Source organism: Rousettus aegyptiacus, unplaced genomic scaffold, assembly GCF_014176215.1.
Source record: "Rousettus aegyptiacus isolate mRouAeg1 unplaced genomic scaffold, mRouAeg1.p scaffold_m13_p_6, whole genome shotgun sequence".
Lineage (NCBI taxonomy): Eukaryota > Metazoa > Chordata > Mammalia > Chiroptera > Pteropodidae > Rousettus > Rousettus aegyptiacus.
In genome coordinates, this window is record NW_023416309.1 from 86,976,039 (window position 1) to 87,002,283 (window position 26,245).

Genomic DNA, 26,245 nt, shown 5'->3' on the forward strand with positions numbered 1-26,245 from the left:
AAGAAAACAAAGTATCATAGCTTTAAACATCAAGGGATGTTTTATAAGTTCTGATTATTTAAATGATTTTCTCTTCCCACATAGAATTGCTGCTTTAATTTATGGAGAAACCATTTTATTGGAACTTGGAATTTTTTCCCCCCCAGAGGAACTTTGTCTATCTTGGGGGCTGGTAAACCTCTAAAGGATCAAAGCTCTAGTGGGTTTGGATAAAGACTCAAAAGCCTGAAGGCTTATGGAAGTTTATCTATATAGAGTAAGCCCAAAAAACTGGGATGAGAGTCTTAGAAGAGCTTATTTTCTCATGAGATTTTTGGGACTTCCTCTGTTTGGATGTGCCAGAAATACTGTGAGAATATCCATTCTCATGGCATTTGTCACTTACAGGTCTTGTCCCAGCTGGAATTTGAAAGTATAATGGTGTGTGAGATGTTAAATGTATTTTAAAGTTTCATGAAGTCCACTACTAAAACCTCAATTAAAAAACCTCTGTTTTCCATGTACTTGTACAATAAAACAACAAAGAACAGTTAGTGGAGGTTACATTTAGCATTTATGTAGCGACTCTTCGTTGAGCTCAAAAAATGTTTGATTTTACCATTACTGTCCTATGTATGCCAGAGAGGTGTAGCAAAGAAATAGTGCTACTATCTCTTTTTGTCCGATTTGGAGCATAAAAAAGAAGAACAGACTTAATCTACATCTAAGACTTGGAACACTACAAATTTCTTCCTGCTGAACCTCATTAGATTAAGAGGCTGCAGGCTTAATGAAAGATTCTGACTTAGAAATTTAGCCTTGATATAACCATAAGGAAGTGTCTAAAGATCTATTCTTGAAGTTATCAAAGTGTAGGCTCCTTACATAGTCTACATGAGATTAAACAGGATAGTGAAAGCCAGTCCAGCTTCTGAAGGACTTGGAGCCCCCTCCAAAATTAATTTTTTTTTTCTATAGGTCATAGGCCTATATTTTCCTGTACATCCTGGATATGGCAAAAATGATATTTTCTTCATTCAGCAAACATTTATTGAGCTGTCAGTAATTTGTGAGATACTTCTGTTCCTTTGTAGGAGTCTCTAGTTTTTGTGGAGGATAAATGTGGAGGTTTCTTAGATTCTAGCTGCATTTTCAAATAAAATCCATGACACAAGAGCCAGTGAAAAATGATTTGAACAATAGGAAAGCGAAGAAAGGATCATCATATTATTTTTGTGTTTTTGATTTATCGGGTATAAACTTTTTAAAAACTTCGTGTTTTTTAATATCTATTTTTTTACATGTAGTTCATTATGTGTTAGCTAATGAAATATCTTGCTTAAACTAGTTCCCTTATTTTACTAACTCCTGATGTAATTATCCACATATCTATCTCATGTTTTCCTTTATTTTCAATTAGAAAAGTAAAGGTGAAAAGATACAAATGCCTTCCTCTACGCTCAACATTTGTACACCTTATCTCCCTTTTTAAGTTGTCCCTTCAACACAATAAAAATGTGTCCTTCCTTTGTGTTGCTGAGAGGTTTTGCAGACATCTTTGTTAGCATATTTATCTCTTAAGATATATACCTTTTTTTGTTTATATATCTTTCGGTCTCACTATGATATGGACTCTTTAGAAATCCCTGAGAGTTATCCATCTAGGACTAGGACAGGGCTTCACACCAATAGGCTCAAAAAGTATAAAGTGAAAGAATGATTGTTGAATGAAACCTTTGCTTGGTACATTATCACCTTGTCTTTTCAGCCCCAAGTCCTTCAGTCTGTCTTCTATATCCATTACCTTGATCATTTTTAAATCAATATTTCCTTTACTTATCCCTCTCCACTAACTTTTTAACTCTACTAAAACTACCCTACCGAAGATTACCAGAGTCAGCAGCTTTTTCTCTGAGTTTGTATCCTGGACCTTATGGTCGTTGACCATTTTGTTAACACATTTATTCTTTCCCTAAAGCTACTTTTATAAAAAATTGCTTGCTATATCCAGTGAAATACAGTAGTCTCCCCTTACCTGCAGTTTTGCTTTTTGTAGGTTCTCTTACTCTATCAACTGCAGTTTAAAGATATTAAATGGAAAATTCCAGAAATAAACAATTCATAAGTTTTAAATTGCATGTTGTTATGGGTGGGGTGATGAAATACTATACTGTCCCGCTTTGTCCTGCCTTGGATGGGAGTCATCCCTTTGTCCCACGTGTCCATATTGTATGTATAGTACAATAAGATATTTTGAGAGAGAGACTACGTTTACATAATTTTATTACAGTATGGTGTTATAATTGTTCTACTTCATTGTTATTGTTATTCTCTTACTGTGTCTAACTTATAAATTAAATTTTATCACAGGCATGTATGTATAGGAAAAGAAATAATGTATATAGGGTTCAGTACTGTCTGCAGTTTCAAGCATCCACTGGGGGTCTTGGAATGTATCTCCCCTGAATAAGGGACACTGCTGTATAAATCATATACTACTACTCTTCCTATGAACAACCTACTTTCCTCTTTCAAATGGGCTGGATTTCAGAGGCTACTTCATAAACACAGACAGCAAGAATAAAAGCCCATAAATATTTGGGTGCTATTCTGAGGTTGTCCTGTGTCCTGGTGAGCCAGTAGAGAATGAGTCATGGCTAACTAAACCACAGATTTGGAGCTTCTCAGTGAATCACGTCATTTTTCTAGACCACTCATCCTATTTAAAAGTTTAATGATCTCAAAATCTGTACTCTGTCCCTTGCTGAAAAACTTACTCAAGTTTTCTGTGCCTCTACCTCAGCTGAAAGGTTTTATTCTAAATCCAAAATCATTTCTCTTTCTTCTGCTTTCTATTATTATCTTCTTCTCTAGTTCGGGATTCCTTACTATGGCTCACATATGTGGCATCCCTTTACACCCTGTGCTCTTCATGTTATCCTTCAGGCTCAGAATGTTTCCTCTCTCCTACTCTTACTCATATTTTGCTCATCTTTCAAAGCATAGGTCATGTTCCATCTACTCTGTGGTCTCTTCTTAAAATAATTGATCCCATATGTATTTATTTTTAGTACTAGGCAATTAGAACTTAATTATTCCTGTTTCATGAATTTTAGATGGTAAGCTTTGTGACAACAGAAAATGCAATCCTCACAGCATGTAATCTTAGGTTAAGGTACTTAACAATATTTGACTACTAGTTGTGAAATATGTCTGTTATACACAGTCCTTGAATTTCCTTAGCTTGTGACATATTTAATGTTGTGGTCTGATTTTATATCCATATTAATATTATTATAGTTGTCTGATGGCAAATTTTGCAGACATTTACATCTGTATTGGTCTTAAGAGTATCATAATAAATCACTTTGAATGAGTTGACTGTAAGACAGTATTACCATTATTCCTTCACAAGTATCAAATATTGTAATAGGTTTCCATTCTTCCTATTACCTATAAGGTTCTATGTTGTGTGAATGTAGATATTATTCTGTAGTTTATTAAATGGTTTAAAGCACATTATGCACATTCTGAATGCTGTCTTTTATTATCCCTACAATAGGTGTGGGTCATTTCAATTAACTTTACTGTCAATTCTGTTTTGGAAATTGGGACAGTGAGATAAATATTTATTTTATTTGTGTGAATTTCTTGTTTTTCTCCTTACTTTGCTAAAGAGACATAAGCGTTTAACTTGATAATTCCATAGATTTGTGTCCAAGAAAAATGTCATATCTGGTTAAGCCATTATCCTAATTCTGAGGACATGTTCATCTTTAAAAGAAGTCTCTTACCTTTCCACTACCTCCAAAGCTGCTATTAGATACCATGTGATAGTTGTCCCTCTGTACTGAATCCATTTTATGTGAAGAGTGAAATGACTCTCAGGATGCCTTTTAGAAATAAGAGATTAAGACCTTGGGGAGAGATTCTTTTATTTTCCATATAAATTTGTCTCCTTAATTCAAATTAGTAAAAAAAAATTTTTTTATGTGTTTGTTAACTGTCGCTGTTATTTTTAACATATTTATTGGTGACCATATAACTGATGCAGATACTTTTTACAAAAAATCAAAAACAATGATTTGAAAATAATGTTGGGCAAGTCAGATGTTTTCTGTATGGAAGAGTTGCTGGATTATAAGCACTGGACTTATGACATGGAAAATGTGGTAAATTTCTACAGAGTTTCTGTGTAAGTGCATGAAATATAAGAATCACTATAAAAGTACAGTAATCAAGAAAATGTGGTATTGATAAAGGATACAAACATGGATCAATAGAACAGAATCTAGAAATATATCCCCACGTATGATCAATTGATTTTTGACAAAGGTAGAAAGATAATTCAGTGGAAAAAAGATAATCTTTTTAACAAATGGTGTGAAACAAGTATACATCCATTTTCAAAGCAACGAACACAATGATCCCCAACTCATACCTCACTCCATATATATAAATTAACTCACAATAATTCAGTCTACTCTTGTCACTTTTGTTTGATATTGTACTAGAAGTTGTAACCAGGACTATTAGGCAATAAAAGAAACAGAAGGTAACTGGACTGGAAAGGAAGAAGTAAAACTTTTCTTTTAGGATGTCATGATCGTGTATATAGAAAATACTAAGGAATCCAAAAGAAACCATTAGAGCTAAGAAACAAGTTCAGCAAGGTTGTAGAATACAAGATCAAGGTACAAAAATTAGTTATATTTCTCTACACTAGTAATGAACAATCTGAAAAGTGAAGTTGAGAAGACAATCCTATTTACAAGTCTAATCAAAAAGAATAAAATAGGAATAAATTTAACCAAAGAAATGTAAAACTTGTACCCTCAAATCTACAAAAATATTTATTCAAAGAAATTATGGAATAAATAAACAGTCAGACATATTCTTGGCTTGGAAGACTTAATATTGTTTAGATGGCAATTCTTTCTAAACTGATCCATGAAGTCCATGCAATCCCTATCAAAATCCTAGCTGATGTTTTTGTGGATAATGACACAGTGTACATGGAAGCAGCAAGTTTTGTTGGATATCATGACCCATTGAAGAAGGGCAACAATCCACTGACTGTTTTTAGAAAGAAAAGGAATTCAATATGATTTTTCTGTTCTTTTTCTTTAGTCTCTCTGAAAAACCATTATTTACTGTGACAGTATCATTTTCTTCCTTGGAAAAAGGTGACTGAACAGGAGTTAATAAGAGTTTTGAAATTTAAAATACCATCCTTAGTGTATTCTATGTGTTTGGGTAGGGGTTTGTGCATTGGAAACCATCATTTGTTTAGAAACTTAATTCCCAATATGACAGCATTTCAAAAAATTATGGAAATTCAGAAAAACAAGTAAAATAAAGTAAATTAAAATTTTTTTTCAATTACAGTGTATATACAATACGAAATTAGTTTAGGTGTATAACATAGTGATTAGACATTTATGTAACTTATGAAGTGATCACACTGATAATGGATAGACTTTTCTCCAAAGGAAATGTACACATTACCGAAATGCATATGAAAAAAGATGTTTAACAAGAATCATTAGGGAAATGCAAATTTAAACTACAGTGAGATACCACTTCAACCCACTAGGATAGCTAAAATTAAAACGATAGATAATAAGAAGTGTTGAGGATGCGGGGAAGTTGGAGCACTCATTTGTTGGTGCAGCCACATTTTGGCAGTTTTCAAAAAATTAAATATACAAATCTACTCACTAATATTCATAGAAGCACTATTCATGTTAGCCTAAAAGCAGAAACAACCCACATATTTATCAGTTGATGAATGGATAAATGAAGTATCGTATGTCTATACAATGCTATATTATGCAGCTATAAAAAGGAATGAACTACCGACATGGATAAAACTTGCAAACACACTAAGTAAAAGATGCAGTCACAAAAATCCACATTGTTTGATTCCATTTATATGAAATATTCAGAATAGGCAAAAACAGAAGGGAAGTTTTTGGTTGTCAAAGACTGAGGGGTGGGGCAAAGGAAGAGTGACTAATAGTATAGGCTTTTCTCTTTGAGTGAAGAAAATATTCAGAAATTAGATAGTGGTCATGTACATTTAGAACATACTAAACAGCACAGAATCATATACTTTAAAAGGGTGACATTCATGGTATATGAATTATATCTCAGCAAAAATATTAACCCAGTTTTTAAAATGGACAAAAGATTTGAACAGTTAGCCAAAGAAGAAATATGGATCACAAGTATATGAACAAACAAACAAACAAAAGCTAAACTTTATTGGTCATCGGAGAGATCTAAATAAAAGCCAGAGTAACTAAAATAAAAAAGAATAACAATACCAAATTCTGGTGCGTATATGGAAGAACTGAAACTGTCTTACTTTGCTGGTGGAAATGTGAAATTGTTCCGCTACTTTGTCAAACTGTTCAGCATTTTCTCATAACCTTAAATGTAAAATTACTATGTCCATGGAAACATTCATTTACTATGACCCCCAGTTCCATTCCTAGATTATTTATCAAAAAATAAAAATAAAAACAAACATACAAAAACCTGTACACAAATGTTTATAGTGGTTTTATTCATAATAACCAAAAGTTAGAAATCATATATATATATATCTTTTCACTGATGACTGGATAAACAAACTGTAGACTTTCATACAATGAGATCATATTTGGGAATAAAAAGGAAAGAACTGTTGGTACATAAAGAAACATGTAGAATGTGTGAATCTCAGATCTTTATTGGCCAGTGAAAGAAGAGACCCAATATGCTAGATACTTTATGATTTCAGCTATAGGACATTCTGGAAAATGCAAAAACTGTGGAGAGGGAGAAAAGATAAATGAATAAGAAGAGTTTGTCTTACTGGTGAGGCTAGAGTAAATATTCTCTGTGTAGATCAGATTTTATTTCACAGAGGAGTTTGTTTTTCCTGGTTATTAGTGAACCATAATGACTGTTCTTTTAATTTTTAACATTAATGCCCAGCATAAAATGAAGAGAAGTGTATTAATTTCTGTTTTTAAATTTTATGGTGTGAAATGGTAGATATTGGGAGGAAGGTGACGTTTTTGCCTATAACTTTGGTCCGTCTCATCCTGCATCGCTCATGCTACTCTCTGTGGGGACTCATCCTTTTGAGTCATGTTTCTTTTGCTCTCCAAGCCTTCACAGACTGCGATGGTTAGAATAGTCTCCCTACCTGTTCTGAAGCTTGTTTAGGGAAATGCTCCATGCTTCCTCTAGACTAATTTAGATTTTTCCATTTCATTTTCTCTACTTATGTTTCTTTATAACACCATAAAAGTATAATTAAATTTAATACCGATTATTTGTATAACCATTTAACATCCATCCAATTCGGTATTCTCCATTCCTCTACCCCCAAAGACTAAAGTCTCTATTTATAATTAGGTCATCCTCGGCGTTACCAGTAGCCTTTGTTGTTTTTCCATCCATATAATCATGATTCTTTTAGAATCAATTCTACCTTCGATAGCTTTCTTAAATGATTAGTACAGTTAGTGCAAACCCTATCAGAGAAGGCAACTGCCCTTGGTGATGCTTTTTAAAATTTTTCTCTTTGTAGGGAAACTGAACAGCCAAGACTCCTACAATAATTTTGCCAACAACAACCCTGGCAACCCTCGGCTCTCTCCTCTCCCCAGCTTGATGGTATTGATGCCTCTTGCACAAATCAAGCAGCCAATGACTTTGGGGACCATCACCAAACGAACAGGGTAAGGCTTCAAGCTTGGTACTTTTTAAATAGCTGTTTTAGAGGATTGGATATATAAACATCAAATATACTTTTTATTTGTGTGGTTTTGATTATGTCTTCATTTCCAGCCCACATGAGACTTAATGGCAGCAGATTAAGTATAAAGTATGGAACATGAACAAACATACTCACACACAGCCATGTACACACACATTCAGAGCAAAAAACAAAGCAGTGACAAGTTGTGAAAACCAGTATTGGCTAATAGAAACCAGATCCATCTATTCAGTTTTATACTTGCTGCCTTGTGGCTTTGTTTGAAAGTTCAGTTTCATTTTCTTGCTTTCGTGGACCTGATTTGGATTTATAATGACTCCCAAATTTTGACTAACTCAAATACTAAGGAGAGAACTTTAGATGACAACCATATTTCTAATACTTTTGAAAAACCATCTATAATTAAGTATAATTAACATATAAGAATGTCATTAGTGTCAAGAAAATGTGATATTATAGTTTTCAAAAGCTAGAGTCCTAAGTTTGGGGCTCTGATCAAGATTGGTCATTATTATCCTCAAAGACTTTTGATGACTCATTTCATATCTTTGTGCATATTTAGCTATTTAAAAATTTTATATATATGCGCCTTACTGTTAAAATGTATAGCTGAAACTTACTGGATTTCATTAACCAATGTCACTATAAAAAATTAATTTAAAAAACAAATAAAATAAAAATTAGAAAAATTCCTATCTGTTCGGAATATAAAATTATCACTGCTTTGGATTCCTGAAAATAAAGTGCTATGTCTGAGATATCATTAGATATTTAATTGTGTAATAAATCTGAAATGCAATTTTGTGCCAAAAAATACATATGTCTATAGGCAAATTACCTATTTTCATCAATAAGCAACCCTGAGGTTTAACCTAATTTGAAATGAAACAACTGTCTTAAAATTCTATATTCAGCTAGTCAGGAAAAAAGCCCACTTTTGCTTTAGATAGTCCTCAGAGTTTTTTCAACAAAAGGAATACATTAAATTATTTGGCTGCTATATCGATATGTTTTAATATTGTTGTGCTAGATGGTAGAGTGTTTATAGAGGTCAAATTTGTAAGAAGAAATACTCATTCTCAAGGACAAGGCCTTTGAGCTCTAGATTTCACCATTAACACAGAAATTGACCCTCTACCTAGTAGAGTAGTTTTGCATTAAAGTGATCCTGTTGCTAAATGCAGAAATAAAATTGAGTTTGTGGCACAATAAAGGGGAAAAAAAGGAAAAATATAGTAAACCTAAGTCCCAAATCAAAGTAGTTAGGAATTTTTGTCTGTCTGAATCTAATTGAAAGAATACTCAAAACTGTTTCTCTTGCGTTTAATTTTGCTTTTGTTTCTGGTCTGCGGTTGCCGTTTTTAAAATTTCAGAGCTATGCCATTTTCTAATGCACAGAATTAGCTCTCTTTCATGTAAATTTCTCCAAATATATTTCTACGATAGTGACTGAAGTTCTAGGCACGAAATCATATGATAGAATTTAATTCAAAATACTTGTGGGGAGGGGTGGAAAGTGGATTTACTTTTATATATATTTGAAATTTCCCGTTATAAAGAGATAAAATCTCTCTCACTCTCTCTTGCTACTCTCTTCTCTGCCCTTAGATAGGTAGAAACCATTAATTTACCTGGTGACTTCCTATGCTGCCGTGTGTTGTGAACTTGGATTAGTTCTATTTCCTTTACTTTTTAAAAACTTAGTCACAATTCCTAGATTTTGAGAGCATGTACATTAGGCTCCCTTATGCTATAGACAATTGAATAATTATTTATTACTGAATTAAATATCAATTTGAGTTATATGCTTTGAAATGAATATTCATTCAAGATACATGTATCATATTATTTACTATACTTTTTATCTCAATTCTCAAACCTTTTTTTTTTTTTTGCCAAGATTTTAAATTCTTTTTAGGATGTCCTGTATTGAATTGTTTAGGAAGAATAATTAATATTTCTCCCAGAATGAGTACTTGGTTTTAAATTTATAAAATTTTGACATAGATTCAGACTTAAAATACAGTTATAAGACCAGTAAAAGGAATTCTTGTATACCCATAGTAAAATGATATACTTAGGTAAATCAACATTTATCTGTTTCATGTCCTAGATATTTGGCATAAAGGCATAAAATAAGCATTAAAAGTTTTATTCTTCGCCCAGAGATTTCTAAGGAGTGCCTAGAATCCTATGTTTAAATAACCAAATCGAGATGGCAGCCTCAACTCAAACCTTCAGGGGATAAAACATGTACTTACCATATTTCACATCTGCCCTCTTATTTTCGGAAATATATATCCCTGGAAGCCTGCGCAGTGTCAGGGACCATCTGTCTTACTCCAAGACATGCATGAGGCCAGTAGAACTCAAATGGCAGAAGACAGATGTATTTACACCTTCATGTTCTATACCTTGAAGCAGCACTTGGAGGAAATAAGGCCTATTTTGGCAGCAGCTGTTGCTTAACCCTGCTGTAGTGTACGCTGATGAAGGCAAGGAAGTGCTAGAAATCATTTGGTTTAACAATTACCTATTCAAACAGGATCCATTTTCTTCCAGTATAAGACTGAAAGCTTAGGAAGACCTCCATCACATTTTTATCATGAGAATAAATAAGAATAGTTGTCTTCATCTATTAAAAGTGAAAACAGGTGCTAAGACGTTACTCCTTGTTTGGGAGTGTTAAGTTTTATAGTAGGGATTTATTAAACAGCAATTTTATGGATAGGTGTTTGAGTTAATGAATCAAGTAAATGATAAAGGTTTTTTTTTACTGTTTCCAATATAAAAATTTACTAAATTTTTTAACAGTATGCTTAATTTTACGTGCATTAAATCTAAAATTATTAACATATACGCATCATTTTGTGGGAACAAGCAGAGAATAGTAAATTTCAAAGAGGTAAGTAATTTTGTAGGAACAGAAAAGATAGAAATTGGAAATGAAGTTACTTCCTTGCTCTTAAGTAGCTGACTATTTTTAGTGAAGTGAACATGAAATGATTTATTCTCTTTCACAGATTTCCTTTTCCTTGTATGGAGCAGCTTCCTGCTCCTTTCCCCAGCCCTATTTTTATATTTATTAATTTCTTTGTGAGCAATTTGAGTTAGGTATTAGGAACCTTGGGCCCAACCTGTAAAAGTAGGTTAGGTAATATAGTAGAAGAAAATTGGCTTAGGAGTCTGAAGCCCTGCCTTCTCTCATCTTGGTTCTGTCACCTGTTACCAGTGTGTCATAGGTAAGTTTCTTAATCTGAAAAATAAAAGTTCATAGAGATAGTTTATAATTTTTTAGCTGTATGGCATGTGAGTTCCTACCACGTCTTTGACTCCATTACTTAATTTCTAAGCCTGATTCACTGTTGAACCCTGGGCCAGTGCTGACAAGAGCTCCATTTAGAAACTGCAGGTGGTGGTTCTTATGTGGAGATGGCAACATTTAACGGGATTTATTTGATTACCCATGGTTGAAATTTGTGGACTAAATGTGCCATCAGAGCTTGCTAAGGTGAGTAAATGACATTGGCGTATAGTAGGCCTCAAAAAAGGTTTATACCTAATTCCGATTCCATTAGGTCTAACTTGGCTCATCTAGATAGTTTGGCCCAAACCTCAAACCTAACAGGTGAAGTTCTGAGAATTAAATGGGAAACATTTGGAGAAAGACTCACTAGATACAATAATACATGGTAATTATCCACCTCACATTCCTGTCTTGTCTAGGTATTCATGATAGCTAAGCTATAAATATTTAGTTTCAGATGTAAAATAATGGACAGTATATTCTCTTTCATTAGAGTATATGTGGATATGCCTACATGTGCAACATACTTACCATAGTTGAGTTTCTAATTTTTGTGCTAAATCAGTAGAGTACTTAAATCCACACTAGTTTGTTCCATTTTACCATAAATCTGTGGATTTATTTTTTTGGATAAAGCTTGCTATATACTATATTAAAAGTCAGAAATAACTTAATACAAAAATCTGGGAATCTATTTAGGCTACTCTAGGCTCTTTTCTGCTACATCTGGCAGAATTTGAACATTATCAAATGTTTTTCTAATGCAAATCTTGAGTACGTAATTTAAATTTGCATGTTGAATATATCTCATATTAGACAGTTTACCTGCTTTAACTTCAATTTGCTTTGCAAACCAATGATTTGAGGGCCAACAGTGTCATAGGTCTCTTTAGTAAGGAGGGGCAGTTTCAATTAAATTAATGAAAAATGGAAAGTAACAGTGGAAAACGACACGGGGACTAAGTTGCTCATATATGCATGTGAGTCTGTTTTAGTTGCTCCTTAGGAAGCATACAGAATGTAGCAGTCATTAGAGCTTCTAAAATATATCGTTAGAGAAGACAGCTCTACTTTATAATTTTACACATCACGTTGTGCAGGCTTCTACTTTTTCTCTGTTCATTACATTTAATATTTGTGCTCATCGCGATGTCTGTTAGGTTAACAGTGCCTAGGTTCTCATAGGACATGACCAATTGCAAAACAAGACTTTCACAGTATGTTTATAGTTTTTCCTCTTAAACTCCTATAATTCTCTAACTCTGCTGATGTTAAACCTAATTGTATTAATACCTTTTTAGCACCAGAGTCAGGTTATAGAGGATTTCACCATGTTCAAATCAAATCTAGTTTTATTTTTTATCATATTTAAGAAGTCTTCACATTTGCCTTATTTTTAGCTAGTAAGACCAAAGCTTTTGTTGTGCTATGTGGCGTTCAACAAAATAAATCAGAGTTTAAAGACTTACATAGCATTAATGATATAAAACACAATTCCTTCCTGTCTTCTGAGAATCTCCAGAAAAAAAACCTTTGAGAACCAACGGCCAAGTCATTTCACGCTAGACTATAAATAAGTCTATAATAAATATTTCTGGATTTTTAGTCACTTGGCCAGTCCTGATGTTTTTCAGTCAGAATTCAGCTTAAAAAGGACATAGTCATGACAGAGTGAATAGGTTTTATGTGGCAGGATTGTTATATCTGCTGAAACTTAGTAGTTCTTGGAACACGCAGATTCTTAATGTCTGTGATCATTCGAGTCGCATATGTTAATACAATTTTAATTCAACATATATTCCCACTCACATACTTTCTTTCTCTTTCTATCCACCCCCATATAAAACTATGGGTTGTGGAGGGAGAGGGGAAAATCATAGGTGAAGACAGCTGGATCATAGGCTTGTCCTTTGTGACTTTATGTATTCATCCTTTTGCTATTGAGAAAAGACGAAGCAGGCACATTTCAAAGGAACAGCTGACACTACCCATACAAAGTTAGTAATTACATCAGTCACTCTAATTCCTTGGAGTTTGTGGCTCTTCTTTTACATGTATGTGGCAGAGGTCCAGTTTGTAGGAGTGGGTAAGAAGTGGGTGAATGTAGATGGGAGACATGCCAAGAGTACATTCTGAAGCGGGTTCTCATCCTGTTTCGCCAGCGCTCTGATTTCTCCTTGAGCTGTATAGCCAGCAGGTCCTTATTTAATTGAAGAAGTATAACTTTAACCTTCCACAACTGGGTTATGTCGTGAGCAGTGAAAAACTATATTGCCTTTAAACTCGACAGTGCTGCAGTTTAGAACAGGTGTGTTTACTGCAGTGTCCGGATATTTAACAGTGCATTTTGGGATTGTGGGGAGGGACATGGCTATAGAAATTGTGTTCTTGGTTAATGTGCTACTACTGCCCAGAAAGGAAAATCTGGGAGATTTTTTTTAAACCTTTTTTTAAAGTGTTTGGTGAATACATGTTTCATATATGTGTGTGTGTGTATACATGTTTTATATATATATACACACGTTTCATATATATACATATTTCATATACATATTTCATATTTCACACACGCACACATACACACACACAAACCTAAACCTGGAGAAAGGTGTTTACTGACTCTATAGGTGGGGACATCAGCTGGTCTTTTGAAATGTAGAAACTTTAAGCTTTTGTTTCATTTTTGTTTGTTTGGTTTTTGAGAAGCTTTTAAGTCATAAAAGGGCTTAGACGAAACTTTCAAATTCTTTACAATGAATCGGCTGTATTCTGATATTTGGAATGAGATTAGAGACTGTCCGGTATCGATAGAATATACACTAAGAGCATCTGATCACAAGCACTCCTGTCAGAATCACTTAAAGTATTTGATTATTTCAGGTGGTTTTCCACATGAAGAAAACTAAAGGAAGTTGAGTACTGTGTACCAACAATAACCTCCTCACTTGTGAGGTATTTGTGGGCACGTGGAAACGTATTGAACCTTCCATTTGCTGGTCATTTCCGCATGGCATCACTGTGCTATGGAGAGATTGGGATCTTCATGCATGGTCTCAGTTGTTTAAATCGGTATTTGTCAAAGTGCAGGGTGAGCTCTATTAGTTTCTGATGTAATTAGTAAATTGTGTTTTGGAAATAATTAGCAAATCGTGGAATCAGGAAAAGGGGACTGTGACTTTTTTTAATTAGTAAACTAGAATAGAATAAAATGTAGTTTTGCTACTGTTTCTGCAAACACAGCTTTGGCATTTTCCTAGGAGCTTGTTAGAACTATATAGTCTCAGGCCCGACCCAGACCTACCCTGGTAGAATATGCATTAACTTTCATTATCACTAAATCCCAACTTGAATGTTTACAAAACATTGAAATAGAAAGTAGTAACAAATACAAACAAAAAACACATTAAATTGTTCCAATTTATGTTGTTTCAATTTGTATGCATTCACGTACATATCAGCTTGCACCCTAAAATATATTTCTGTGGGTCACAGTCAATAAATGTTTGAAATCCACTGTTTTAAATGTGAATGATGACACCATATCTCTGGGTCTGCTCTTTCCATTAACTGTGTGAAGAGTTCCTTGCTTCGCTTTGGCACCATCTGTGAGGTTTTTTCCTTTTATTCCCCCCTCTAATATCTCAGTTCTGCCAGCTTAGTCTTTCAGTATCTCTTACTCTTCTGTTCCCTTCTTTCTATTTTCTGTGCTTGAGTCCTCAGAATTGTACTTGGTGTTGTGAAAACATAAACCTCAAGTTTCAGTTCGTGGTCAAATATACTGAATTCACTGGGAGATTAATGTTAATTAGCAGGATTTTTTTTTTTTATGTCCTTAGCACCAGAGTTGAAGAAGAAAATATCCAAGTTTTGCCAATGTGTTTTCCTTCTCGATTTGTTACTTCTTCCTTCCAAATGTCAGATGCTACAGAAACGTTTTGTTCTGGATATAAATAAATCAACCAGTTGTCTTTATGTGCAAATATGCATAGCACATATTAAATACTGTGAACTGAGCATTAAGAAGAAATATGTGTAACACTGAAGTCTAACTTTATATCTCTAGTTGTATTTAAAACAGGTACTTGTGGCTTTAGTTGACTGAGTCCAACCTAGCCCAATGCAGGCCAGGTAGAGGAAGCTAATCTGTTGTACCACTATTAAGAGAAATGCCAGTTTCCTGGAATGTGACCCTAAATGAAAATAAATCATACTACTTGTGTTTAGCTTTTGTTCCTTTGGTCAGCAATATGCACTGCAGTTCAACTTACTGGAAATTAGCAGCTTAGAAATATGTGCTTCCTTCCCACCGGTGAACAGCAGAATATGCTTATCAAATTTTTTGTTATCTTCAGCTAGTTTTAAACATTTCATGTTATACAACCACACCTCTGTTGCTACCAATCCCACTCTTTTCTCCATCTGATTATTTCCATTTAACTTGTACTTTGTTTTAAAGGGCCTCAGAGGTGAAATTTATTTTTTATTTTACCTTAGGAACCCTGCAGGGGTGCTCTAGAAAAGGGGGAGAAATAGAATATTTTGAAATCCCTACCCTGTGAAAATTAAGGGACTTGTACTACACATCATTTTTATTGGTTATATCAGACTTGTAGTATCTACTGCAGAATTACAAATGATTACTACTTTTTTCAGTTATTTTATCCATACTCTATTATAACAGTTATGATTTACATGTATTCGTTAATGTTAAATGAGTTTTCCTCTAATTTTTTGTGCATTTTCCCCCCTTTTCCATGAAGGCCTTATCTGTTTGGAGCGGGGTGTTTTTCCATAAAAGCTCCATGGTGAGTCCCAGTTCAGTCCCGCATGCCTAATTCATTTGTTGTACTCTCAGAAAATAACTGTTTTGTACTGTTGTTTTCAGTTGCATGGCCTGATCACAGATAGATGCGCCAAATTGCTGAATAATTTGTAGATGGGACATGAATGTTGATATTTAAGCTTTAAAAGAGCAGTTTTCTTGGTTTTATTTCAGTTCTTGAAAAGTCAAATTAAAAAAAAAAAGCCAGAGATGATTATTATTAAAGAAAAAGAAATTAGAAGAGTTCTCTCATCATGCTAGTGTATAAGACAAAGCTAACATCCAAGTTTAAGGCTTTGAGTGTTATAGTAACAGAAGCTCCCTACATATCATCCTGAACACTGGAAGACGTGATTTATTTTGAAATGTAAATATATTTAAGGTATACTAAAAATACCCTATAAATTTTTATGGCATTTTATTTGGTACCAAAGGAACAAGAGTCACTTCTGTTTTGAATAATTTCAGTGTTTAAGGAGCTACAAGATGAGAAAATTTGTGTTTCACATAAAAACTCCTCTAAATAATTTATTATTTTGAGTTAATAGCACCTATATACTTTAACTTAATTATTCCAGAAAATTCTTATGGGACAATGCATGAAATACAACTTTGTCTTAGACACGATGAACATTGAAAAGAAACAGCATATTTAATACTTTTATGTAATAACGTAAAGCAGAATGTGTTTAGAACCTGATATACTGTGTTTAACATTAATGATTAATAAGAGTCAGGGCTCCAGAATCAGACTGCCTACGTCTTGAATCCCAGTTCATGCACTTCCTACCTATATGATCTTGGGTGAGTTTTCTAAAACCTTTCTGCTTCTTGGTTTCCTTATCTGTTAAATGGAGTTAGTTACCAGTAGCACCTACCTAATAGGTTCATTGTAAGGATTAAATGAACTGACAATATAAACTGCTTAGAACACTGCCTGGCATATTGTAAGAGCTCAATAAATGTTAGCTGCTACTATTACTATTTCCTTTCTTATTTAAGAGATTATCTTAGATTATGTTTTTTGGCTTTTAAGAGTAAGTGAGCCAAAAGGAAGTTTTGGGCAATGTCAGTTTTATAAATTTCAGTCAGAATACTTAAAAGAGTTCTGCATATCATATGTGTAGTTCTCAGTATTGCTACTGAAATTGTCAACACTATGCGGTTCCATCAAAATTAGGACACAGGTTGTAAACCTATTTTAAACAAGTTAAGGGTATAAATGAATAAAAATTTCATGAAAGTCTATTTTTATTCTTTTTGTTAACCATATTTCTTTAAAAAAACAAATAAGATACATGAATCTTACTTAGGAACTTAGTGAGTAGTCTATTTTTAAATGCCAGATTCAACATATGACAAAATTTCTTTGTGGACTAAACTTAGAATTAAATTCCATCTTAGGATAAACGTCTCATTCTAAGTACAAAGAAAAGAGTTTTAGTATGTTAATAAAGATTGAAGTTTTCACATAGAAGTAAAGATGGAGTAACAAATGTTGTATGTTAAATAAGAAAAGTCCATTTCTTCAACAGCTTATGTGCTCCTCAAATTTAAGCAAAAGCACTTGTCAACCCAAAATGATTTGAGGTTGAAACAAGATTAAAAGAGCCAGATTAAAGAAAGGGATATATGAAATATAGTAGACTTTTAAATCATTGCCTGTCTTTTAGAAGACTGCTTTGTGGTTTGTTTGATGCCATCGTTAGCTCACAAGAAACTCGTTTTTAGTCACTTATGCTAGCCTGAAAGATCCTCCTTTAAAATACGTTCCTTTGCTAGTGGTGCATGTTTTTCCCATTAAGATCTTAATGAAACCTCAAATTAAGGCAGCAAAATGAATATAAATTTGACAGCTTCTTCCATGTTGTTTATAAGAACTTCTTTGTTGTAACAGTTTTTGCTATTTTTCCATGATATTTAGCATTCAGCTTGAGAATGTTTTTACTGTTCTGAAATAAAACATTATGTTAAATAAATACATTTATAGTACTTCCACTTGTAGGGTAATATTTATTTTTTGGAAGAATATGAAACTTTTACAGTTCCTCTTAAAATGTTATGTAAATTTTAAACAAAATTTTTATTACTTTCAAGTTGCAACATTTATATTTAACTAAGATTTTCTTTTGATCACAATTTCTAATAATTCTTCATTCTTTGATAAACTGGTTTAATTGTTTAAATTAATGCAGTTTCAGATGAGTCAGTTCAAAATAATGTCTTTCCCTTTGATAACAAAATAAGCTTGTTGGAAAGTTAACTATGCAGGCCATCTTTGACATTTTAGCTACTTTATGCATTCCAGAGATTATGTATCCTTCAGGATATTTGAGTTTGAAAGATTGTATAAAATAAAGTAAAAGAAACACACATACACTTTTTTAATTCAGAAGTTTTAAGAGAAATAACCATCCTGAGTTTTTTAAAATGAACTTTGCTTTCAGTATTACAAATAAGTAACGAGTATCTACTGAGTTCCTACTGTGCCGTAGTATTGTGTTTAAGCTACTGTTGGTTTTGAATTGCTAGTCAAAAGAAAAAATATATACATAACTGTGTGGACAAAAGATAGTCCATTTGAATATATCCCTTACTCATAACCTGTCTTTGTATTATATAAGGTGAATTTTAAAGAAGAATTAAGATTTAAATATCAAAATATATTTAAACTTTTAATTAGCACTCTGAGAGTATTCAATCTTTATATAAATTGTTAATTTAAACTAATCTTATTCTTTTGAGAATGTTAAAAATATTGTAATTTTATTTTTGGAAGGAAAGATTTATATGAAGATGAATCTTATTTGTAAAGTTTACATAAATCTTAAGATCTTTAAGAACAATTCATGATAGAATAATTTTAGATATATTATTAGTATCTATTTAAAATAAAACTTTCGGTTTCCCTCTTAATTCTTATTTTAGAAAAATAAAATCGAAAGTGAGAGAAAACCTCTAAATTCCTTTTAAAAACAATCACAGTGAGTAGTATAAAGAAAATTATGTCTTTAACGCAAAGACGTTGTATCACTTGTAATTCTTACATCGATGTTGCGTCTAGCATTTAAACTGAAAAATTGACTGTAGCCTTATGTTTTAGAAAAGGAAAGAAACGGTGCTTCTATCTCAGTTTAGCTCTTTTCACGCTTATGACCTTCTGAACAAGACACCAGACCTCATTGCTGCTTTTGATGCCATCCATAGATAAATCACTTATATCCTATTGTAAAGCGCATTGTAAAATTATCCAGATGGGCATCATTTTTCTGTAATTTTAAAGCAGATATCATTAGAGTTTTGCTTTTTTTTTTTTTTCTTTTAACTTTGCAGTAGAGTGTGGAGAAAAAAGACAGGCAAGAGAAATGCAATAAGTTAATCTTAGTAGATTACATAATACAGTGAAAGCCAATGGGTAACTTCAATAGTCTTTATAAATAGTCTTAAAGATGTTGTAATGTTAGTGTCCCCAGAACTTCTAGTAGCAGTAAAAATGATTCTTATTCTGTGATTAGGTAGTTAAGTCTCCTAGAAGAAATGACAAAAAGTTAAATTCCATAGTTTTAATTTAGCACCTTATTTGTTAGTCTTTTTGTTTGTTTGTTTCATTGTATGTTTGTTACTTTTGATTATGTTATCTTGTGTCAAGTTTAGTAAGTGTTTTATAATTATTATTTTGCCTGATATAAAAGTTGAATTAATTCCATTTTTCTTTTATGTTTTGCTCAAAAGCTAAGCCAAACATGTCTTTTTATTTTTGAACTTGGGCTCATTTATAATGGGCTCAGGGGAGTGAAGAGCAGGAGTTCTCAGTAGAAAAGAGTCCATCAGCACAATCAGTATGTTTCATTCTCATTTATAACCATAACACAACTGAATTTCTGGACACTCATGTACATTGCAATTATATTTTTTATATCATATTATTAATAAATCAATATATAAATGAGAGAAGGCCTGCAAACATCCAGAGTTAATTATTCTTTTAAACTTGTAAATGTGTTGTGATGGGATTTGTCAAGTCCCTTTCAGAGAATAAAGGAAGATGGTGAGAGGAAGAAAAAAAAAGGGCTAGAACTGCAATGCTTTCCTAAAATGGTTAGGTTACCAATCTATAAGAGAACACGATTTACAAGGCTAGCTCTGTTCACTTTTATTCTTTTCACATATGTATCATTTTTCAGTGTTTTATCTTTGTACCAACAAAAGGTTATTTTGCAATAGAAATATTCTGGGTCATTGTGGAAAAGTTCATTTCTGCTTCTACCCAACATTCCCAGTCTTGATATTTTTAAAAAGATGTAGAACGAAGGGCAGATTGAGTCAAAGTTAAAATTTCTCCCAATTGGGTATATCATGTAGAAAATACTTTATTAATAGTAATCTTTATTTATTTTTTTATTTTTCTGAAAGTCTACACACAGACATATTTTTATGGTCTTTTTTGCTTAAATATCAAAATCATTACAAGTGTAGATTGATGGTATAAACGACTTGATACCCAACACTTAGCACTATGTTGTGTTATTTTCAGGTAGCAGGTTATTTTCAGGGGTGAAAACTCTTTTGATTACTTCTTAAGCACAATTTTTTTCCTAATGTGATTTATTAAGGGCGTTAGAGGAAAGGAAGAAATAATGAAGTCTAAATATAAAATAGATCATTCTTTACGTAATGTTAAGCATACTTTTACCATAAGATACTTATTCTCTGTAGGCGATAATGAGTTTATGTAAAATGATACTGTGTTGATGCTTTTTAGTTTTGTGTTCAGAAGCTGAGTTGTATGTAACATTAAAGAAGTGTTAAGAGATTTTAACTTTTGACATCACCTGATTAAACTGTAAACTAATAAACATACAGAATATGTTTTTATGGCCAAAGAATAAATTGATGTTCTATCATATTTCTTTTCTTCATTGTTAGGTTATAAAGTTAGCTATCTGGCTCACGAGCAACTATTTTTAAGTCTGTTTAGGATGCATAGTTTAGATGCACAGTAGTCTCCTTTAAGAAGTGGCATGCTCACTTCTTTCCTATCTTGTTGCTTATGACATGATTTAAGAAACAAAAACAAATAATTTGCAAAAAGCTTTGAATTTGCCTTTGTGAAGTTTATTTGCACATTGTAGTCCCATTGTTCCCCGATGGTGATTCTAGTAAGAACACTTAGTCACACAATTAGAAACACATTTCAAAAAATTCCAGAATGTTTTTTTTTTCTTCTCTCCTCCGCCCTCTAACCTCCTAAAATCCTAACTGTTAAAAACGACCAGTGGAACTTAAAAGATGCTAGTTCCAGGAACTTAACAGCTCAATGATAGTGGGTCAGTTATGGGGATAAAGGCTTTGGACGAGAGTTTACATTCTAAGGCAGTAGAACAGAGAGCATCATAACCAGAAAAAGCAATTCTGATCCTGGTTCCCCAGATACCAAGGGATGGTGCATGGATGTTCAGGTGTAGGTGGACAGGCGTCTTCTTTTCTGTTGGTAGATTACAGTAGTTGTGGCAAAGGTTATTGCACTTGTGGCAGATGCAAGAAGGAAGATGTGAAACTAGGTAGAACCAGGTTCATTGCCTCACAGAAACTTTTTTAAAAACTATGTCTTTATTCCCTGTCAGTCAGTGGAAGTCTCACTGTGACTAGTGTTGATATTTTTGGCATGGATGTGATCTTCATGAAGAATGATGTGAAGTGTTTAAGAAATGTTAATGAAATAATGTAATAAAAGAAGAGACCTTTTCATATATGGCAATGTGCATTACTGTGGATTTGGTACAAAGGGAGAGGCCAAAAAGTCCAATCACAGTGGCCCCTGTTCCAGACATTTTGCTTTCTCTAGCAGAAGGATGTAAAAACGTAAGGCTCATGAAATAAAATAGTCTCTCATGTATTTCAAATGTCATATGGACCTAGAAACTGAGATTCTCATTTTTTAAAAAATTAGGTGTGCCATATAGAAGAGAGGTAATGTTGTTAGTTAGGTACTTGATATAGGAAGGCACTGCCCTTACAGCTTTATGAGCTTTACCTAATACAGCATTTCTTAAACCTGAGCACGCACCAGAATCTCCTGGAGGGCACCTTAAAAAAAAACACAAATCGTTAGGCTCTACCCCCAGAATTTTCTCATGCAGTAGGTCTGGGGTGTGGCCCGATGAATATTCACATGATAAGTTCCCAGGAGGTACTACTAGCTAGGGACCACACTTTGAGAACAAATGCGATAATCCTTAAAATAACCCTATGAGGTAGGGATTACTTTTTAAATTTTATGTATTAGTAGTTTGAGCCCCGTGACATTAAATAACTTAACCCAAATCGCAAAGCTAGTAAGTGGTAGCATTGGGATTCATATTCAGGTTTCTTCCTGACTCCAAAAACCAATCTGTCTCCATCCAACCATACTTTATTGAAAGATAAAGAGATGAAGAATAGTGAGCAAAAGAAGGTAGAAATAACATCAGTTAACATTGAAGACAGACGAGCAGAGTAGGAACATCAGGGCTCTGTTATTCCTGTGCCCCAAATGGGCTGTGATCTTGACCAGTGTACAGTGAAGCTATTTTCTGGTTTATGAATTAGAAAGAATTACACTACCATTTAAGGTGGTTGGTAGAATTGCTAATGAGCTTTGGGGGGAAGCCTTTAACAAATCAAAAAAAAAAAAAGATATAAAGGATTTGAAAGAAGAGGAAAGATTGATGTTAGAAGTTGATAGTATGAAAGCTGATTTGGGGAAAACAGTGAAAAAAACAAGTGCTTATTAATGATCACTATATGGAATAGCAGCAGTTATTTAATGTGTCCTCAAACATATGGGAGACAATAAAAATAGCCACCTCATTTGCACAAATCTGGTAAGAAAAAATAAACAACAAATCGGAAGATCAGCGAATATAATTACATTGTTATATCTTCTCTCCATACATTGTCTTACTCTACATAGCATTGTGGCTGAGAGCATTTTCAGGGTTTCATTCCGTATCATCTCGTTATTTTCATTTATGTCGTCTTCATTTAACTGTATTGTCAATCCTGCATCTTATATATCAAAATAAAAATGGTGAGCTCTTTTATTATCCTGAGATGTTTGTCCTGGTTCCTTTGTTCCACTTTGAAATCTCCAGGGAAATGTTATCCATCTGAAAAGAAGTCACTTGGATTTCACCAGCACATGCCTCAAAAAGGAGTTAATTTTTATTGGTCTTATCAATTGCTGTTCTGACAGTGCTCTGGAACTTTGAACTTATTTTACTTTTACTGGAGACAGAAGTCTCACACCACCAGTTATTACTTGAGGCAAAATGCATGCTCACATTGGAGGGTGGAGTTTTAAGGAAAATATGTCATTATCTCAAGAATTATGAGTTCATCATGGTTATTTTTTTTTACTATCATTTTATTTTTCAAGCAAAGTTAAACCACCTCCACAAATTTCACCCAGCAAGTCAATGGGAGGAGAATTTTGTGTGGCTGCAATGTTTGGGACATCCAGATCGTGGTTTGCAAATAATGCAGGTCTGAAAAGAGAAAAAGGTACGTATTTTTACCAAGGCTCAAACTTGCCGTTTGCAATTTTTGTTCCTTGAGGAAAATTCATGGTGGTTCTTGAACAATCTCAAACTCAATATTCTCAAAATTAATTTTTCTAGCCCTTAGCATGTCTCCTCAAGCACTCAAGCCTAGTCAAGAAGAAAGGCTATCCTTTATAATGTTAAATAAATTGCCCATTGAGTGATTTTATTTTATTCTTTGGTGACAATCAACAGGTGTTCTCAACTTGGTCAACTCCATGCTATTATATGTAGCTTTTACATTTTTGACAAACTAATTTTACACCTTGGTCTCTGAGATATGGAGAGGAAAACCTTGTTATTCCTAGTTTGGAGATGACAAACTCGAGATTAGTGAGGTTAAATATCTTAGCTAAAAGCACTAGTTAGTGAAGTAAGCGATGGTATCAGAGTTTGATCCCAGGTTTTCTAATGCTAACTCTTGACTTAAAAAAAATCAGCAACAACTCTGCCATGTTATAAACTAAAAGATAAAAACAGGCTCCCTTTCAGAAGTAAGGGTCATCTTTTATGGTAATTATTGCTTCTTTGAATTTTTATATATACATATACATATACATATACATATACATATACATATATATATATATTTTTAACCCCTGTTTTGCTCATCAGGATCAATACCAAAAACGTTTATATAATTACTGTTTAGTATGCAATTACTTACTGTTTCTTTGTAGAAGAGAATGCCTACATTCACAGGCCAAGTATTTAATTTTGAATAAGATTTTCCCATTAAAGTAGGCCACAAACTGAGCTCTTCGCGAGGCACTTCTTTGAAGAGTTCCACAGGCTGTATTGTTCTTGGCAAAATGGCTCTCCTTTACGCTTAATACCGGCAGTCAGACATCAGCCCTTTCCCTTATCTCCTTTCAGTGACCCTTTCCTTGGAAATAGGATCTCAGGCACAGCAGGTTCCTTACCTAAGTGGGAGAGGATACAGTAAAGTATGCAAGCCTTCCATTTTCTTATCCCATCTTTATTTTTTTGTTACCTCCCTAGCTTTAATGATGCTATCGAAATGACTTTTTGTTGCTAGTTAAAACCCTCTGTGAAGCTCGATTTCAAATGCTTCTCCCTTCTGTTCTAATTACCCTTTTAACTTGCTACTCCTTTATTTCCCACTGACTGGTCATTAGCCATTTTCTCAAATCAGCTGTAATTGATTCCTCTGGCATAGAGATAAGGTGACCCACCTAGCATTCATGAGTGATTTTATATGCTCCTAGGTTTACTGTAAAACCCGAGATAGAGGACAAAACCTGTTTTGGTGGTGAGGACATGTGTACTCCTTATAGAGTCATTTGATTAGATCCATATTCAGCACCTGACCTCAAAGTATGACTGGTCTTCATTTACCATGGGGGCCAGTGATTCCCTTGAGAGAAAAGAAGAAGAGGTTTGGGTGAGGAGGATGTGTGTTTTTTTCATTTGTCTGTTTGAATCCAGAAATTTAAAAGAGAAAGTAGATGAGAAGTTAGGCCAATGCAGGCACACAAAGAGCCTCTCATGCGCTTCAGTTGGTGCATACCCGTGTCACTAAAGCGTAGTCCATACAGTGTCCCTTTCAGTCAGTCCTTCCCTTTCCCACCTGATACTATTCATTTTTCATAATGTGGGACAAACTGCATTGCAGACAAATACAAAAGATTGAAACATATTGTTTCACTCTATTAGAATTTGAGTATGTTTATATCATTTTTGAAATACGTTGCTTCACAATCAAAAATATTTTGACAGCATAGAGATTTTCATATTCATTAGCAAATGCTTGGAAGAGTCAGCATTCAAGCAAGGAACAGGCATGATGTAAAAGAATTCCTCCCTTTTTATTTTTTCTCAGCAGCCTCAGGAACAGACTGCAAGGTCATTAACTTGCAAAAATCATGCTGTGCTCCTTTTATGCCATTATCACATATCCATGTTCTGTTTTTCTGTTTGTAGATCAGTCCAAACAAGTTGTGGTTGAATCTCTCTACATTATTAGCTGCTATGGGACCTTAGTGGAGCACATGATGGAGCCACGGCCTCTCAGTACTGCCCCCAAGATTAGCGATGACACTCCACTGGAAATGATGACGTCACCTCGAGCCAGCTGGACTCTGGTTAGGTAGTACCTCTATTCATTTTTTTTTTCTTAACAGCTTTACTGAGGTATAAAATATTAAAAGTGTACCATTTGATAAGGTTTGACATATGTATACCGCTTTGGAAACCATCACTATAATTAATGTTACACATATATCCATTGCCCCCAAATGCTGTCCAGTGCCTCTTTTTAATATCTCCTTCCTGCTCCTCTTTATCCCTACCTCACTCACTGAGCCCCAGGCAACCACTGATCTGCTCTCTGTCACTATAGATTAGTTCGCAATTTTTAGAATTTTGTATAAATGGAATCATGCACTCTTTTTGTCTTGTTACTTTCACCCAGCAAAAGTTTTTTGATTCATCCCTCTTGTTGCATGTATTGATAATTCACTTCTTTTAAATTGAGAGATAATTTGCATAGAATACAATTCACACATTTAAAGTGAATTGTTACTAGGTTGTGCACCCATCACCACAATCAATTTTCATCATCCCCAAAAGAAACCCCGTGCCCATTTGCAGTCACTCTTCATTTTCCTCCAGCCCTTCAGCCCTCGGCAACCACCAGTTTACTTTCTATTTCTATAGATTTGCCTTTTCAGTTCATTTCATATAAACGAAATCATACAAAATATGACCTTTGACATCTGATTTCCTTCACTTGGCATAATGTTTTCAAGCTCCATCTGTGT

At 33.7% G+C, this 26,245-nt stretch overlaps 1 protein-coding gene across 10 annotated transcripts in view; it reads left to right on the forward strand.

The window, feature by feature from the left end:
• Positions 1-26,245, forward strand: part of BCAS3 (BCAS3 microtubule associated cell migration factor) — a 508,191-nt gene that overhangs the window by 205,018 nt on the left and 276,928 nt on the right. For 7 of the 10 annotated variants that reach the window (XM_016143369.2, XM_036222219.1, XM_016143368.2 and 4 more), the window contains exons 16-19: positions 7,565-7,715; positions 15,821-15,865; positions 23,300-23,424; positions 25,407-25,572. In XM_016143369.2, the coding sequence (XP_015998855.1) occupies positions 7,565-7,715; positions 15,821-15,865; positions 23,300-23,424; positions 25,407-25,572 (487 nt within the window). The remainder of the gene's footprint in view (positions 1-7,564; positions 7,716-15,820; positions 15,866-23,299; positions 23,425-25,406; positions 25,573-26,245) is intronic. The other 3 variants (XM_036222215.1, XM_036222218.1, XM_036222217.1) reach the window with 1 other exon arrangement.